The sequence below is a fragment of the Carassius carassius genome, chromosome 25, assembly GCF_963082965.1.
Source record: "Carassius carassius chromosome 25, fCarCar2.1, whole genome shotgun sequence".
In the NCBI taxonomy this organism is placed as follows: Eukaryota; Metazoa; Chordata; class Actinopteri; order Cypriniformes; family Cyprinidae; genus Carassius; species Carassius carassius.
Window position 1 is genome coordinate 1,317,707 of NC_081779.1, and position 18,042 is coordinate 1,335,748.

Sequence of the window (18,042 nt, forward strand, 5' to 3'; positions counted from 1 at the left end):
GCCAAACACGTACTTCCTCTGTGATACATCCGGTTTTGTTTTCACTCATGTCCCGGTAAACGCCCAGTGGTTTTCTAAATGTAATGTTTGTAGAATGTAAAACTCCTGCTGAACATTTACAATGTAAGTTTTTTTTATCCTTTTACATATAAGCTTGTATGTTTTGTGTTATTATACCAATCGTTGTATTCATTTGTAAAAAAAAAGGTTTGCTTGCTAACGATGCTAACGTTTACGAAGATAATGATGATGTTTTTTACTAGTGTGGTTATTAATGTAATTATTAAAATGTTCTACATTGATTACTCAATTCAAATGATTTCTACGTTGATTTGAGGATTGTTTGGTTACTCTGTGTCTGTTTGTGTCCATCATGTTGACTCAGATCTCAGATGATTAAGACACACACACACACACACACACACACACACACACACACTGATAATGTTTGTAGTCTGTATTGTGTGAGTTGTGTAGTGTTTGATCTCAGATCAGTATTTTCTGTCTGTATTAATGTGTTTGTGATGTGTGTCTGTATCTGTCTCTTATTCTCATCAGGTTCAGACGCTTCAATCTTCTTCTGCTGCTGTTTTGTCTGGTTTATCACAGCGGTCAGTGTCATTTATGTTCATAAACTCTATTTATTCTTGGTGTTCAGTGTCAGATTTAGATTCTGACTGAAGCTGCTGTTTTCTGTTCATTCATGAAGCAGATCTCATTAGTCATTAGTGCTTGAGATCGAGCATTTAATGATTTTATTTCATGTAGAGACGATGAAGTAACCTGAGGTTGAGAGTCTAGATGAAGAGCACAAAGACACAATAGATCATGTCTCTGATGAGCAATGAACATCCTTAATATTTACATTCATTTCTGATCTGAAATATTAGAGAAACTCCTCCATCAGTTCACAGATGATGAATCCACTTCCACTGAGATGAAATATCTTCAGCAAAAGAAAATACAGCTGACTAAATTAACTCTTATTAGAATATTTCATAATAACATTGATTTCTGAGAATAGACAGAAACACTTGTATTTTTCATTACTGATACTTATTGATTTAATATTTATTGTCTGTATTTTCAGGAAACACATATAAACCTGTGTCAGGAGAAAAGAGAGGAAACATCACACTCAGATGTGAACATGAGGACAGTAATATTGTTGACATTGAGTTATCCACTCCGTCAGAAATCATATCTGTGTTTGAGATTGAAGAATATAGAGGACGAGTGTTTAAAGAAGGAAACTGTGACGTCATCATCAAGAATCTGATCTTCAGTGACGCTGGGAAATACACTTTGAGAATCATTTACAATAATGATCAGACAGAGCTGAAGCCAAATAATGATCAGATAGTGCCGATGGAAATAAAGCAGTGGACGTACCATCTTCATATTCATGGTGAAGACTAAACTGATCAAACATCAGCATCTGCTTCTTTAAATGATTACATTTGGTCACCAATCATAAATCTGTGTTTATGGTCTTGATTGATTGACAGCATTATAATAATGATTAATATCTTTCTGTTTCTCCTCAGATGAGATTTCTGTGGAAACAGGCGAGGAGCTAAAGATGTCTGTTCTGGTGTCTGATGCTGATAAAGTGAAGACAAACTCTAGTGGAGAGTGGAAGGAGGTTTGGACGAGAGGTCACGGGGTTCAGAGCGACCGAATGAATAATACTGATGGAAACCTGATCATTAAATCATTTCTGGACAGTGATGCAGGAACATACAGAGTTCTGGACACTGAAGGAGAAATCTTGATCACAGTCACAATCACAGGTGAGAGAAACTCAGATATGAGGAAATATTATTTATAAAGCATTTGGACAGCTGAGGTTTATTCATCATGATCTGAACATTAACAGAAATATTGATATTAAACTGAGATTTACCTTTTTAACATCTTCTACAGCATCAGATACAGAATCACAGGGAAAACTGGAAGACACTGATCAACACAGTGAGTAAAACTGCTTTACAAAATCCTCAAACAATGAGTTTAATAATGATAATATATAATAAATATGCTCTCTTCCCATCTTCCTCTCTTCCATCTGTAGAGATCTGGATTGGATTGTCAGTTGTCGTGTGTTTGCTGATTCTGGCTGTGATTTCTGTCATCATATGGAGACGTCAGCACAGAGATCACACACAGCTTCCAGCAGAAGAGACACAGATACAGATCCCCTGTAAAGACCTTGTCTCAGAGGAGCACCAGGACAAGACCACAGGAAACAGATGATTCTTCTGCACAATCTGACTTTGCTGCAGCCTGGAATTGAACTACTGGTTTCGTCTGGTCAGAGGAGAACTGGCCCCCCAACTGAGCTTGGTTTCTCCCAAGGTTTTTTTCTCCATTCTGTCACCGATGGAGTTTCGGTTCCTTGCCGCTGTCGCCTCTGACTTGCTTAGTTGGGGTCACTTCATCTACAGCGATATCGTTGACTTGATTGCAAATAAATGCACAGACACTATTTAACTGAACAGAGATGACATCACTGAATCCAATGATGAACTGCCTTTAACTCTCATTTTTGCATTATTGACACTGTTTTCCTAATGAATGTTGTTCAGTTACTTCGACGCAGTGTATTTTGTTTAAAGCGCTATATAAATAAAGGTGACATTGACATTGACACAGGAACTGGAGAAACTATAATGATCTTCACTGAACACCTGAGATCCACTGGTTACTTGTGATGTGTCTATGGCAAGCCGAATTAACTTTTATTCATTCGCAGGTTATGTATTCTTGATATCAACAATTAAATTTTCACTAGTAACAATGTTAATTCTTGATATCAGGAATTGTATTTTCACTAGTTAAATGTCACCATAGGCTGCCATTCAAATTTAATTGTTGATATCAAGAATTGCTTTCTTACTAGTTTAAATTCCAATTTCACATATCAGAAATACAATTCTTACTAGTAGTGTTGTCAAAAGACTCGGTACTTCGGTACCAAGTCGGTACTAAAAAAATGAAAATGTCACGGTACCAGGTTTCTGTAAGTACCGGTAGTACCGAGGTCCCGTTCAAACCCGGTTCTTGACGCATACAGCGCTATGATTTTTCCGCGAAGCAGAAAACGCGGACGGAATCTCAAAATCCAGTCATGAAAATGAATCTTACATTTTAATATGGACAGTCACTGAATTTGTCAAAGTTAGCATAAATTAATCAAATCAAATCTCCATATGGACCAGTATCTGTAAATGTAAGCCGCAAAAGTTGGTTGAAATCTGCATCCTGCATGTTCTGCTCGTCTCTGTGTGAATGAATGAATGGTTTGTTTACTACAGACTGAAGCACGTGACGCTTGCAGTAATGAGGACATACAACATCACCAGAACTGTTCTGAGTCACTTCACAAGCATTTTACCGTTTCATTTGAGTAAAACCAGTGTCAATTTAAAGGTATTCACGGAAAACCGTCAAAACAGCCTCTACATTGCGAGTAAATCACTCGCATATGTGAATAAATTTTTCTCAGGGCGAGTAAATTATGTCTATTGTTAGCCATTGGTTAATAAATTCTTAGATTTTACTCGCCAGTGTGTGTGTTCGAGGCTATTATACGATTGGCGCAGATATATTTTCACTCGCTAAACACTGACTGAGCGCTTCAGAGTTCTCTCTCCATCAAGCGATCTGTACTTTTCAATTCATCTCAATGGACGCACAGTACTACACCTGTATTTGCCTCTTTAACTGTCTATGGTATTTGCCGAACTGTAAACTCTGTCTGTGTGAAGGAGCACGACTCGCCGTCGCTTTGCTGATAGCGCTGTTTCTCACACATGCAAAGAGAGAGAGCGAGAGTCTTACCACGGTGAATCGACATGCTACATGTAAACGGTATTCTTTGTTGTCTTCTCCTGTCAAAATAATTTAGTTCATTTAGAATTATTCATATTTTCGAACAAGCAGAAGATATGCCGGTTTCTCCGGTAGTGGGCGGAGCTAATGCGCAAATGTCAATTTGGCCAAACTGGCGCTCATCTTTTACCGTCCCTGTTTTGATTTCAGCAAATCAGTTCGACCGAACGCAGACAACGTGATTAATATTCATGAACCAAGCAGCTCATCAATCCATAGTGCATTGTACATTGTTAGTATGGTAGTAGAATTAGTAGTATTATTATCTTTTAATAATAATTATTATGATCTATTACTTTTTTTTTTTTACAGAAACCCTCAATGAACAAAAACATCTTAAGCATCACCACCAGTCTTAAGATAAATGACAAATATGCATTCATTACAAATTCATTTTTACATAAAGGCATTGTGCTAGAAATATTACTATTACTTTGTAAAATGTATGTGATACTGCTACTACTGTTAATTAAAAATTAATCACACAACATTTCTTCCATGTTTTAATTTTAATAGCAAATCCCCTTTATTTACCAAAAAATAAAATGTGTTTAAATGTCATAAATTAAAAGACAAATTAAATTTGGGTGAAACTTGTTTACTGTTTTTCATAATTATATTACTTGTAGAAGAACTTTAAACACAATTGTAAATAACTATAAAGAATGGCATTGGTTTTATTTATTTTTTTAATTAGCATATTTTTGTGTTTTGCTTTGGTACCGAAATTGGTACCGAGAACCGTGGATTTTCACTGGTATCGGTACCGAATACTGAAATTTTGGTACCGTGACAACACTACTTACTAGTAAAGACCTTTATTTTTGATATCAGTAATCACACGGCTACTAGTACCGACGTCAATTCTTGATATCAACAATTTAATTGTCACTAGTGACAATGTTCATTTCTGATATCATGAATGTAGTTGTTACTAGTAAGAAAGCCATTTTAGATATCAGAAATTACCCTCCCAATTGTTGATATTAGAAATACATTTTCAGATATCAGAAATGAACATTGTCACTAGTAACAATTACATTTTTGATATCAAGAATTAACATTTCAACTAGTAACAACTAAATTGTTGATATCAAAAATTATATTTCTACTAGTAAGAAATACAAAGCTGATATGTGAATTTAGAATTGTAACTTGTAACAAATGCATTTTGATATCTGTAATAGTTTTGGCACCGTTTTAACATTTAAACATATGAATTGTTGATATCAACAATTACATTTCCACTAGTAACAACAGGTATTCTTGATATCAACAATGACATCATCACTCGCAGAAATAAGTTTATCATATCAACAATGAAATTACAACTAGTAATAAACATAATTCTTGATATCAGTAACTTAATTCTAACATGTTAAAATTACATTTTCACTAGTAAAAATTGTAATTTAAGATATCATTAATTCCTTTTTGGATATGTGCATAATTTAATAAGGAGTGCAACCCTTTATGAATGTTTATTGTTGATAGACGACAAGGTAAAGAGTCCAACAGAGAATGGGCACATTCAATTGCCCTCTCCTGAAAATAAAAGCTCCTGTAGGCTATTTTTTATAATTATTTTGTTTTTATTTTGGCACAGTTTATTTAACTCCGCCTACCAACGTCTGGTAGTGTTAAACAATAATATAAAAAGACCTTAATTTTCTGTTGTAATCTGTGGCGCAGATGGTAGAGGACAAAGCAGTAGTTTTTTTGACGCGAAGGACCCGGGTTCGATTCCGCCTTCTGTCGAGCTCTTTCTTCACCCTTTTCACATCCAGTAGTACATCGGAAAGGCATATATTTTCTATAAAACTCAACGAAATGATCGAAATGTTAAAAATAACATGGATATTGTATAAGGTTAGGGCACATTTAGGGGCGGCATTCATTTAATATTTTTTAAATAAAATTACAATTTACACTCAATATGTTATTATTGTAGCCTATACTGCTTTATAATGTAGCCTAATACAATAATGAGGTGCACATATTGGTCACTACTTGCACTAAGTAGCACAAACAGCATCAAACTACTATTACTGTAAGAAAATACTCATATTATTAAATAGTGTAAATACAATCTGTTGCTAATAAAATATGCAATTTTCACTTAGTGTAAATATAATTCATTGTATTCAAATAGCCCCTGGCAAAATCAAATTCTAAACTACCGGTATCAGCCAATTTCAAATGGAAGCAAGTAGGGGTAACTGCAGCCTGGAGCAATGTGCTTGGCAAAAGGTGGGCGTGTCGAAAGGTTTCCATTGGTGGAAAGAAAGGTAGGGGGCGTGGCAAAAGGTTTAGCTGACAGAAAACGGTCTGTTCCGCCTAAAGGCGAGCCATACTCTTAATCGCTACTGGCCTATAGATTAATAGAAAGCGATAAACTAAACACATAATCCTATAAAACCAATTGAAATTCATCCAATGTAAAAACAGTTAATGATGTAAAGAATATTATTTTAAATTACTTTCGAAAGTACCTTCAAAACGGCTTACTGACGTAATCACCACCACACGTTTAGGTCTTAGTTTATCAATAATCAAAAACAGATTACAATTATTTTTGAGAATACAAACATCTCTTAACACGGTTAGTCGCACTTGCTGTTCTTAAGTTAAAGTAATTTAAAGTCAGCTGTATTTGTTAACATTAGTGAACTAACAAGAACAAGCAACGTACAGCTGTATTTTTATTAACTAACAAAGTTTAATAAATACAGTATCAAATGTATTGCTCATAGTTAATGTTAGTTAATACATCAGTCAACAAATGAAAGAGAAAAATTGGTAAAAATTAAAAAACTAATAAATTTAAAAATTAGTCAGAAGAGTTAAGTAACCTTGTTTTAAGTGACATTAACCAATTAAGCAAACAGACACAGCTTTATCCACTAAAACATTTATTTATCTTTCAGTTTCAGTCACCAATTCAAGTAAAAGGATGGATAGATAGATAGATAGATAGATAGATAGATGGATAGATAGATGGATAGATAGATAGATAGATAAACCACTCATTCATTAATTCATTCATTCATTCTGTAGTAGCAGTCCATAGAACAGAATCCAGCAAACTCTTTGTCTGAATAGAAAGCTGTGAAGATTGGTTCTTTCCAAGACCACAGTATCTACAGCATCACACATCTGCTGAGCTCCAGCTCCACTCTGTATGTCTTCCTCACATCTGGACTGACAGACTTCCAGTCAACCATACCTACACAAGAGAGAAACAAATGTTGATAGATTCAAACAAGAAGTTACCAATAACTAGAATAAACTATCCAATAAAAAAAGAAGCGCATGAGTCTGAGAGTGCAAGCCTGCACCCTTCTCCTTATAATAATAACTGTACTGCTGACAATATGCCTCTGAAGGAAAGTCAGTGTCTTTCTCAGGTGTGGTGGATATGCAATGTTGAAAGCAGAATACACACAGAAGGCTGTTATGAAGCTTCATCAAGGCTGGTGCACGGACACACATCTATTCCATCTTCTGTCACCACACTGAGCGCTCGAACTATGACTGACATTTTACAGTCAGTATCCATCAGGTGTAGCCGGGTCCCCCTTTCATAAAATAAATAAATAAAAAGAATAACAACAACAACAATAATAATAATAATAATGAGAACAAAAGAAAACTCTTTTCAGATTCATCAGATTCTGTTGCATCCTCTTTGGCTCAGACAGTGTAGCTACATACAGTACACTGCAGAAACAATCAGAAGCTAATGTATAAGGTTCACAATACGATGCATTTCATGTTCTTGTATACACTGATAAATCTTACATTGTTTTCTAAAACTATTGCTTTAAATTTTTAACAGATGGGCTAAAAGGGTACAGAAGAATAAAACATTACCTGAAAAGATTTGAAACAAGATATTTTACAGTTGATGAGTTTTTTTTCTTTAATATACTCACTCCAGCAGGTGTCCTGAAGTATGTGTATTTTTTGAGTACATCCTCCACAGACATTCCTTCTGTGCTTTCTCAGCGTCTCGAGGAGCATGTTCCTGTCGTGTGGTCTTTGACAGTCGAAGTGTCTGGATGTGTTTTCTGATACTCACTTTATAACACATTCACATGTGCCTCAACAGACACTGAATCCTCCCCAACACAAGCTTCCTTCATCAGAACAACAGAAACAGATCATGCTTAGACCATGACAGATATGAAAAACATTTAAATACTTACTGAACAAGGTGCTTTAGATATAAAAAATAATAAAAACATTGACCTGCATAAACATTAAGATGATGGTCAGGCAGTGAAGAAGTGGAGTACATACAAAAAGGATTTAAATATCTGTAATACAGTATCTTCCTTACATTAACCTGCACTAAGTGAAAATGTAAAATTGATTAACAGTGCAAAAATAAGTTATGCATATGGCAGTGTGCTTCCATATTCTACAATAACCTGCAAGTGGAGCACGTTCTGCTTTACATTTCAGGTTTAGGGATGTGTCAGATGTGCTCAAAACACAAACTTGACTGATTGTCATTTTCCAGCAAATAAAGATTACAACATCTTGTTACTACAATATTGTGTGTGATTATGTTGATAGAGATAAATCAATGGTTTAAAAACAATGTTACTTACAGTCATTTCTTTCTATATTTCTCTGGAAAGGGTTCTTCACATCAGTGTGTTGGCAGCTTGAATATACTCTGCATTAGTTGGACACCTGGCAGAAAGGTAGAAACAAACTCTAAATTAGAGTTTTTTTTATTTTGTCTAATCGTATTCAGATTGTGAATTGATCATAGTACAGTTGTAATAGCAGAGGTGGTAATAATTATTATACTTACAGGATGTATTCTGTACTCTATTGTACAAAAAGGACGCAGATATAAACTATCATCTCTGAAGGATTCGCCGTCGATGCGGTCATCGTTTTGTCTCACTGTACATATGTCTGTCAACAACAATAAACTAATTACTAAAGCTGCAAGATATAACGCAAATGAAAAATTATGATCGTATTGTAACAAACTTATCTTAATATACATATTTGTGGTATATAAAGTATAGATAAACGTATAAACAATAAATAATTACCTCACGTCTTATCGCCGCCACCTTGTCTAAGGAAATTACGTAAATGTATATTTACTACTGATTGGCCAGCACAGTAAAACTCCTTTCACCAATGAGAAACCTTTTGACACGCACCTTCCTTTTGGCACACCTTGCCCCGTCCCCTACCTTTCGGCGCGCCCATTGCTCCAGGCTACAGCCATTAACTGAAACCACAACTGCTTTTAATTAAAAAAAGTTCAGAATTGCTGTTCAAAAGGCTTCTTCCTGTGACCAATGAACATACGCCACGTCACCATCATGTGTGTCACGTGCCATGAGGAAGTGGAGCAGGTGCGCTGAGCAGACGTGCAGAACGAGAACTCCTTCCATGAGCAGTGCGCTTTCATCTCATATTTATCTGCAATATCTCAAACTTACTAATGCAATATAGTTGTGCGTGCATATAAAGTAATCGTATTTTATTGTTCTTTATATAAATCTGCTGATTGTTTGATCCTGCGAGTGAGATTTCTCTAGCGCTATCCAATGATTTCTGTTGATGATTCATCCAACACAGAAGAACTAAAAATTAAATAAACCCTAAATGGTTAACTAGTAACAATATCCAGCAAATATTGTACAATTTTCTAAAACATTCTGAAAATCAATATTCAAACACCATGAAGTGAAATACATTAGAAATAATAGTTCATCCACACTGAAGATACTGTCACCATTTGCTCACCCTCAAACCTGTGAGATTCTTTCTTCTTTTGAACACAAAAGAAGATATTGATGTCTCTGTGTGGTTAATGTCTACTACTACTATGGCTACAAAGGTGATTCTCATGTGTACAGTTCATTCATATGAATGTTGCACTACTGGTTAATCATAGGTTAGTCATATAGTCTATAACACAACCCAGAATCTGCTCATTTTAGTTTATAGTCATGGAGCTGATGCTTGGATTGATTTCACAGACTATTACACCATCACACTTCATAAGATGAACCGTTCTGAACTCTGCAGAACGTGAGAATAATCAGCTGGCATTCAAACACAATCTCATGCTTTCATGAGCAATAGATCACCAACAACCTTAAAGTTTAATATTATCATTACAATTTCTGATGCTAAATATTGGAGAAATGCCACAAACAGTTCACAGATGTTGAATCCACTTGAATGTGTGGTGAAACGTCTTGAAAATAAAAGCTGAGTAAAATAAAAGCTGAGTAAAAAAAACACTAGAATATGATAACATTGATTACAGAGAATAAACAGAAACACCACATGCATTTTTCACATGTATTGATTCTTTGAATTTAATTAATCTGTTTTTGCAGAAATCCTGCCAGCAGGGAACCCTGTTAGATCTGAGTCGGGAAAAAAGAGAGGAAACATCAGACTCAGATGTGAACATGAGGACAATAATATTGTTCAGATTGATTTAATCACTCGGTCAGAAATCATAGAAGTGTGTGAGACTGAAGAATGTAGAGGACGAGTGTTTAAAGAAGGAAACTGTGACGTCGTCATCAAGAATCTGATCTTCAGTGACGCTGGGAAATACACTTTGAGAATCCATTACAATAATGATCAGACAGAGCTGAAGCCAAATAATGATCAGATAGTGCCGAAGGAACCAAAGCAGTGGACGTACCATCTTCATATTCATGGTGAAGACTAAACTGATCAAACATCAGCATCTGCTTCTTTAAATGATTACATTTGGTCACCAATCATAAATCTGTGTTTATGGTCTTGATTGATTGACAGCATTATAATAATGATTAATATCTTTCTGTTTCTCCTCAGATGAGATTTCTGTGAAAACAGGCGAGGAGCTAAAGATGTCTGTTCTGGTGTCTGATGCTGATAAAGTGAAGACAAACTCTAGTGGAGAGTGGAAGGAGGTTTGGACGAGAGATCACGGGGTTCAGAGCGACCGAATGAGTAATGATACTGATATAAACCTGATCATTAAATCATTTCTGGACAGTGATGCAGGAACATACAGAGTTCTGGACACTGAAGGAGAAATCTTGATCACAGTCACAATCACAGGTGAGAGAAACTCAGATATGAGGAAATATTATTTATAAAGCATTTGGACAGCTGAGGTTTATTCATCATGATCTGAACATTAACAGAAATATTGATATTAAACTGTGTGACTTGCTTTTCAGCATCTGGTACAGAATCACCGGAAAAACACAGATATAGACCAAACGAATGACACTGGACAACACAGTAAGTTACACAGACATTGAGAGCTTTACAAAATCATCAAGCAAGTTTAATAATGAAAAATGAGTTTTTTTTTTAAATATATGCTCTCTTCCCATCTTCCTCTCTTCCATCTGTAGAGAACTGGATTGTGTCAGTTGTCGTGTGTGTCGTGTGTTTGCTGATTCTGGCTGTGATTGTGATTCCTGTCATCATATGGAGACGTCAGCACAGAGATCACACACAGCTTCCAGCAGAAGAGACACAGGAACTGGAGAAACTATAATGATCTTCACTGAACACCTGAGATCCACTGGTTACTTGTGATGTGTCTTCAGTGCCAAGACGACTCTGTCACATATAACAGCTACTGGGGAGATATCCCAGATAGCAAATGACATGTGGCCCAGTTCTGGCCCACATCTCCCATATTCTTCTGGCCCACATACACACCAGAGGACATGGTACAAAAATGTAAAAAAATCGAATAACATTGCAGCTTCATAACAGGTCCGTGTAGGACAAATAAATGTGTGTATGTATTTATATTACGTGTCCTGAAATATTGTGGGCGTCCAGTACTCAAAATAGTTTTAGAACCACTGACTGGTAAAGTAAGGTGATCTGCCAGGACGTGTCTTCAGAAAATGGTCACCTGGTATAGGCCATATCTGGCCCACACACAACAAGCCAGAACTCAACCTAAAACCGGTTTGTCACACATGGGCCGGATCTGGCCCACACACAACAAGCCAGAACTCAACTTAAAACAGGTTTGTCACACATGGGCCGGATCTGGCCTACACACAACAAGCCAGAACTCAACCTAAAACCGGTTTGTCACACATGGGCCATATCTGGCCCACATACAACAAGCCAGAACTCAACCTAAAACAGGTTTGTCACGCATGGGCCGGATCTGGCCCACATACAACAAGCCAGAACTCAACCTAAAACCGGTTTGTCACACATGGGCCGGATCTGGCCCACATACAACAAGCCAGAACTCAACCTAAAACAGGTTTGTCACACATGGGCCGGATCTGGCCTACATACAACAAGCCAGAACTCAACCTAAAACCGGTTTGTCACACATGGGCCGGATCTGGCCCACATACAACAAGCCAGAACTCAACCTAAAACTGGTTTGTCACACATGGGCCGGATCTGGCCCACACACAACAAGCTGGAACTCAACCTAAAACCGGTTTGTCACACATGGGCCGGATCTGGCCCACATACAACAAGCTGGAACTCAACCTAAAACCGGTTTGTCACACATGGGCCGGATCTGGCCCACATACAACAAGCCAGAACTCAACCTAAAACTGGTTTGTCACACATGGGCCGGATCTGGCCCACACACAACAAGCTGGAACTCAACCTAAAACCGGTTTGTCACACATGGGCCGGATCTGGCCCACATACAACAAGCCAGAACTCAACCTAAAACCGGTTTGTCACACATGGGCCATATCTGGCCCACACACAACAAGCCAGAACTCAACCTAAAACAGGTTTGTCACACATGGGCCGGATCTGGCCTACACACAACAAGCCAGAACTCAACCTAAAACCGGTTTGTCACACATGGGCCATATCTGGCCCACATACAACAAGCCAGAACTCAACCTAAAACAGGTTTGTCACGCATGGGCCGGATCTGGCCCACATACAACAAGCCAGAACTCAACCTAAAACCGGTTTGTCACACATGGGCCGGATCTGGCCCACATACAACAAGCCAGAACTCAACCTAAAACAGGTTTGTCACACATGGGCCGGATCTGGCCTACATACAACAAGCCAGAACTCAACCTAAAACTGGTTTGTCACACATGGGCCGGATCTGGCCCACACACAACAAGCTGGAACTGACACTAAAACCAGCTTGATGTGTGTGGGCCAAATCTGGCCCAAATGACCTCTGCCACTGCCAGAACTCAGCCATATGTGCCATATTTGGCCCAGATAAGGCCCGGAAGTGTATGCTATCAGGGATGTAGCCTAATGTTCTGTTAATAACCAGCAGAGGACAATAAACACATTGAGACTCAACCAAACTCTCTGAAAGCTTTCAGCTGTGTGTGAATTATACTTTCACTTTCGTTTTTATTTCAATCTCTAAACGTTTTGTGGTTTATGAAATTTAGACAGACAGAATATAAAGCTCATGCAGAACATTTACAATGTAAGTTTTTATCCTTTTGCATATAAAGCTTGGGTGTTTTTGTGTTATTATACCAATAGTTGTGTTATTTGGGGAAAAGAGTTGCCTGCTAATCTGCTAATAATGCTAAGGATATGTATGTTTATCATTATGATGATGATTTTTATTAGTGGATTATTAATGTAATTCTTCACTGTTTACTGATTGTAATCAAATGATTTGTTGCTAGCAGGTTACTGAATTGGAGATTTGTGTTTGAGGATTACACTGAACATCTATAAAACATATACAAGTTTATAAACCAGAGATGTAATGATGCTGAAATAAAACCCAGAAGTGTTTAAAAAGTTTAAATGTAATATAATGAGAATCACAAGATGAACTGTCTTCATCATCATCCAGAGATTTGTATTATTCTTTATGAATCTGCTTTGAAAGAGCATGAACTGTGCAGAACTAAACAAATGAAGCACTTTTGTAAGAAACACTTTTGTTGATATCTCAGGTGTTGTGCATTTTTTGGTACAAAATCTGATCATTACCAATGCTAAACCTTAAATCATATCTGCAACTATGTCAACTATTTCAGACTTTCAGAAAAACTGGAGTGTTTCCTAATAAAAACAGGATTGATGGCGAGAACATGACAAGGTGCTTTGTATTTGAGATTCAGTGGCATGCGAAAGTTTGGGCACCCCTTGCAGAATCTGTGAAAATGTGAATCATTTTAACAAAATTAGAGAGATCATACTAAATGCATGTTCTTTTTTATTTAGTACTGTCCTGAGTAAGATATTGTACATAAAAGATGTTTCCATGTAGTCCACAACACAAAAAATGGCTGAAATTTGCAGGTCCTGCAGATTCTTTAGTTTTCCAGCATCTTTGCATATTTGAACCCTTTCCAGCAGTGACTGTGATTTTGAGATCCATCTTTTCACACTGAGGACGATTGAGGGACTCAAACACTGCTATTAAAAAGGTTCAAACGTTCACTGATGCTCCAGAAGGAAACAAGAGTTGTGGGATTCTTCCGGGGGACACCGAGGCGTTCCCAGCCGAGAGACACAGTCCCTCCAGCGTGTCCTTGTCTTCCCCGGGGTCTCCTCCCGGTTATTAGTCGTGTTTCTACAGCAATTCTGAACTTTTCTAATTAAGAGCAGTTATTTGAATGAACTTACAGCAATCATACAATGACCTTCTTTCCAAGATGGAAGTAAAATGACATCACTGTTGAAATGTCCTCCTTTAAAGTAGATTAATCCACACACACACACACACACACACACACACACACACACACACACACACACACACACACACACACACACACTTTAGTCAAATAAAGTACTATAAAGTACACGTCTTGATGCACAGAGAAAAGCTGACAGGAAAGTGATCCTCTGGTTTGCAGAGAGAGGTCAGAGGTCACTGAAATGTAACTTCTGCTCACCCAGACTTGAACTTTTCTGTAACACAGAGTTTACACACCAGGTTTTTGTTTGTTTGACTAAATTAATTCTACACTGTATTCTGTTGAGATGTAATGCTTGAAGTGGACGCTGCAGTTATCCTCAGAGATCCATTCGTATGAGCATTACACTGAAAACTGAATTCATGAATTAAACCAAATGATTCAATTGCATTACATAATCACGTAAAAAAATAAAAAAAACATACAAAACATTTGTAAAATATAAGAGCAGGTTTTGAAACAACGACCAGCTTTGTTAAAGTCAAACATAATCAGTTAAGAGTTTTAACTAAGACTGTAGCAAATCTATTAAAAGTCTGAATTTATCGTTTAAATATCAGTGCAGTTATAATACACACATATTTTACATAACTTTAGTCACAATACCTGCTTATGGCCTTCAGTGTTCATAATCTGAGCGTAGATCCTAGAGATGCATTGCAGAAATATTGAGCTAAAAGAATAAGACACAGTAAAGATGTAAACCAATTAAATAACCAATAAAATAAATAATGCATCAGATTCCTCTGGAGGTTTGTCCAGGAGTCTGAACACTGTCAGATGCTGCGCTTGGATGTCCTCGTCAGTGGGTTTGGTGAAACACATGCTCATGCTGCACTACATCTACATCAGTCTCATCTGTGATACAGTTCTGAGTTCTATTCTTTAACACATGCAGAACATTTATCATGTAAGTTTTCACTTTTGAATATAGATCCAACTTTTGTGTGTTGTGTTGTTAACAGTGTTTCTGTTTGTTTGTGTAAAACTAAACCTAGTGAAGGATTGTCTGTCTCTGCTGTATGAACATTACTGTGGATACGAGGATGATTATGATTATAATTTTACAGTGGGATTATTAATATAAATGTTCAGTTGTTCTACCATGATTACTCGGATCGGTGAAGGAACATAACTTCTAGAAGCTCTTGCTTGTGTATTAAGACTTTGGGTTTGACTGAATCTGGACCATTCTCAATCTGAGGATTACTCTTTAGAAATTTAGAAAAATGTATTATTAAACAATTATTTAAAACGTTATTGATGATAAAGATGAATTTTGACACTGTGTCTGTAACATATTGTATATGTTATGCATATATGAGGTTATGATGACATCTAGTGGTCATCTGATATAATGACATCCAGAGTCACGTGTGAATGCTTTGTTACTGAAGTCAGTTGAATAAAGTTATGTGATGGTGGAGCAGCTCGTGTCCGTCTGTCCGTCTCTGTCTAAAGAACAGAACAGTGTCTTCATTCGACGAGACAACATACAACAGAATCACCTCTGATCTATAAATGTTCTCTATTATATATCAGTGAATAGGATTCTGTAACAGCGGTGCAGTGAGCGGATTCACAACAAACTCTCTCACAAATCGCTCACTCGTTCATTCATTCTCTAATCCCTAAATAGTGTATGACAGCTGCGAAGATATCAGGAAGGAGTGAACCAATAAGTGAACATGGGCCTGTAGCATGAAGCTAGAATAGTGTGGTAAAGAAAGTTTCAGTTCAGGAGATAAACAGTTAATTGTGGATTTGCATTATTCTTTGTAAATCTGCTGTGAAAGAGTATATTTTAAACTATATATTTTCTTGGTGTTGATTTGTATTTATGTATGAATTAAATTGTTTTACTATTTTCTTTTACAAAGTTCAGAAAAATAATGCTTTATTGAATATATTATGATAAAATGTGTATTTGTTAAATTAGTTTACATCTGCTGCTCAAACTGTTGAGATCAGACTGAAATCATCTTCTTCAGAATAAACTTCAGCTGACTTTATCTGGACTCACTCTGTTTTTAACCAAATATCTGTGTAAGATATGATCTCACAGAATAACCAGCAGAGGACAATAAAGACCGATCATAGTCCTGCAGAGACAAGACAGTCATACTCCTCCTTTAGTGGGAGGAGCCAAACACAGACTCTCCTTTAGTGGGAGGAGCCAAACACACACGCCTCCTTTACTGGGAGGAGCCAAACACAGACTCTCCTTTAGTGGGAGGAGCCAAACACATTCCTCTGAAAAATCCCTGTATGGGAATGATACTTTCAATTTTGTCATTCATATCTCACTAAACGTGCCGTGGCTTACGAAATTTAAACAGCCAGATTGAAAAACTCTTGTAGAACTTTTACAATGTAAGTTTTTTTATCCTTTTAAATATAAAGCTTGTGTGTCTTTGGGTTATTATACCAATAGTTGTGTTTATTTGAGGAAACGGGTTGTTGATGCTATTGATGCAAAGAAAATGAGTGAACATGTTTAACATTATTCTGATGAACAAAGATTATGATGATGGGTTTTATTAGTGTTGTTATTAATATAATTATTAAAATGTTCTACATTGATTTCTCAATGCAATCAAATGATTTGTACGTTGATGTGAGGATTGTTTGGTTACTCTGTGTCTGTTTGTGTCCATCATGTTGACAAGGTGAATAAGAAATACACACACACACACACACACACACACACACATATATATATATATATATATCAGACATGGGGACTTGTGACTTGGTGATTTGGACTCGAGTCGACTCGAGTCGCTATTTTTATGACTTGTGACTTGACTTGCCAAAAAATAAAATACTTGAGACTTGACTTGGACTTGGAAGTTAAAGACTCGGGACTTGACTTGACTTGAGACAGGATGACTTGAATGACTTGAGTGTTAATCACATCATGTTTTCAGATTGAATATAAAATTTTATTTTATTTTATTTTTAAAAATAAAATTGATTACTCAGCTGGAGCGCAGGCTGAGAATCGCGTTGTCATGACTGGACCAGGACACTATCATCAGTCATGCCCTCTCTACCTTACGCACACCACGGCCACTTAGATCAGATATCACATCACATCAACATCTCAGCTTGAGGGGTACCGAGGGTCATCGCTTTTGTCGTCAATAATTCGCGCCTAAAAACGCGTGGAAATCGCTAGTTGCGCCGCTTTCTCCTTGTTTCCCAAGCGCTCGGGCAGTTGCGCCCCTGAGGTGTCTGCTGTTGCTAAGCAACCATGACGCGCTCTCTCCATGAAGACGCGGGAATTTCAGCAAAGGATAAATGGATTTGCAGCACTAAAAATCGCTTGCAGTAGCTCTGCTACTAAATTTATTTCAAAATGGCAATCCATATACAGCTATGATCAACTGTTCCTTCATCTTGGCTGAGCTTTCAACGTTGTTACGGGAAAGGATGAAGCTGATTGGTTGGTTCT

General features: G+C 37.0%; 2 protein-coding genes and 1 long non-coding RNA gene across 4 annotated transcripts in view; 2 read left to right on the forward strand and 1 right to left on the reverse strand.

Annotated features, from left to right (window-relative positions):
• LOC132103882 (uncharacterized) overlaps nt 1–18,042 on the forward strand; it is a 22,874-nt gene continuing 4,832 nt past the window's right edge. Inside the window, exons 1-5 of one of the 2 annotated variants that reach the window (XM_059508948.1) lie at nt 1–123; nt 559–611; nt 10,293–10,610; nt 10,750–10,998; nt 11,121–11,184. In XM_059508948.1, the coding sequence (XP_059364931.1) occupies nt 122–123; nt 559–611; nt 10,293–10,610; nt 10,750–10,998; nt 11,121–11,170 (672 nt within the window). In that variant the 5' untranslated portion in view covers nt 1–121 and the 3' untranslated portion in view covers nt 11,171–11,184. The remainder of the gene's footprint in view (nt 124–558; nt 612–10,292; nt 10,611–10,749; nt 10,999–11,120; nt 11,185–18,042) is intronic. The other variant, XM_059508950.1, reaches the window with a different exon arrangement.
• Nucleotides 6,857–9,074, reverse strand: LOC132104597 (uncharacterized). The gene is made up of 4 exons (XR_009423550.1): nt 8,970–9,074; nt 8,720–8,826; nt 7,830–8,033; nt 6,857–7,120 (listed from the first exon to the last, which is right to left on the reverse strand). It is a non-coding gene; the product is annotated as an uncharacterized LOC132104597 (long non-coding RNA).
• The window catches only part of LOC132104828 (uncharacterized), a 23,789-nt gene continuing 22,587 nt past the window's right edge, over nt 16,841–18,042 (forward strand). The window contains exon 1 of the mRNA XM_059510359.1: nt 16,841–16,958. Within this exon, the coding sequence (XP_059366342.1) occupies nt 16,957–16,958 (2 nt within the window). The 5' untranslated portion in view covers nt 16,841–16,956. The remainder of the gene's footprint in view (nt 16,959–18,042) is intronic.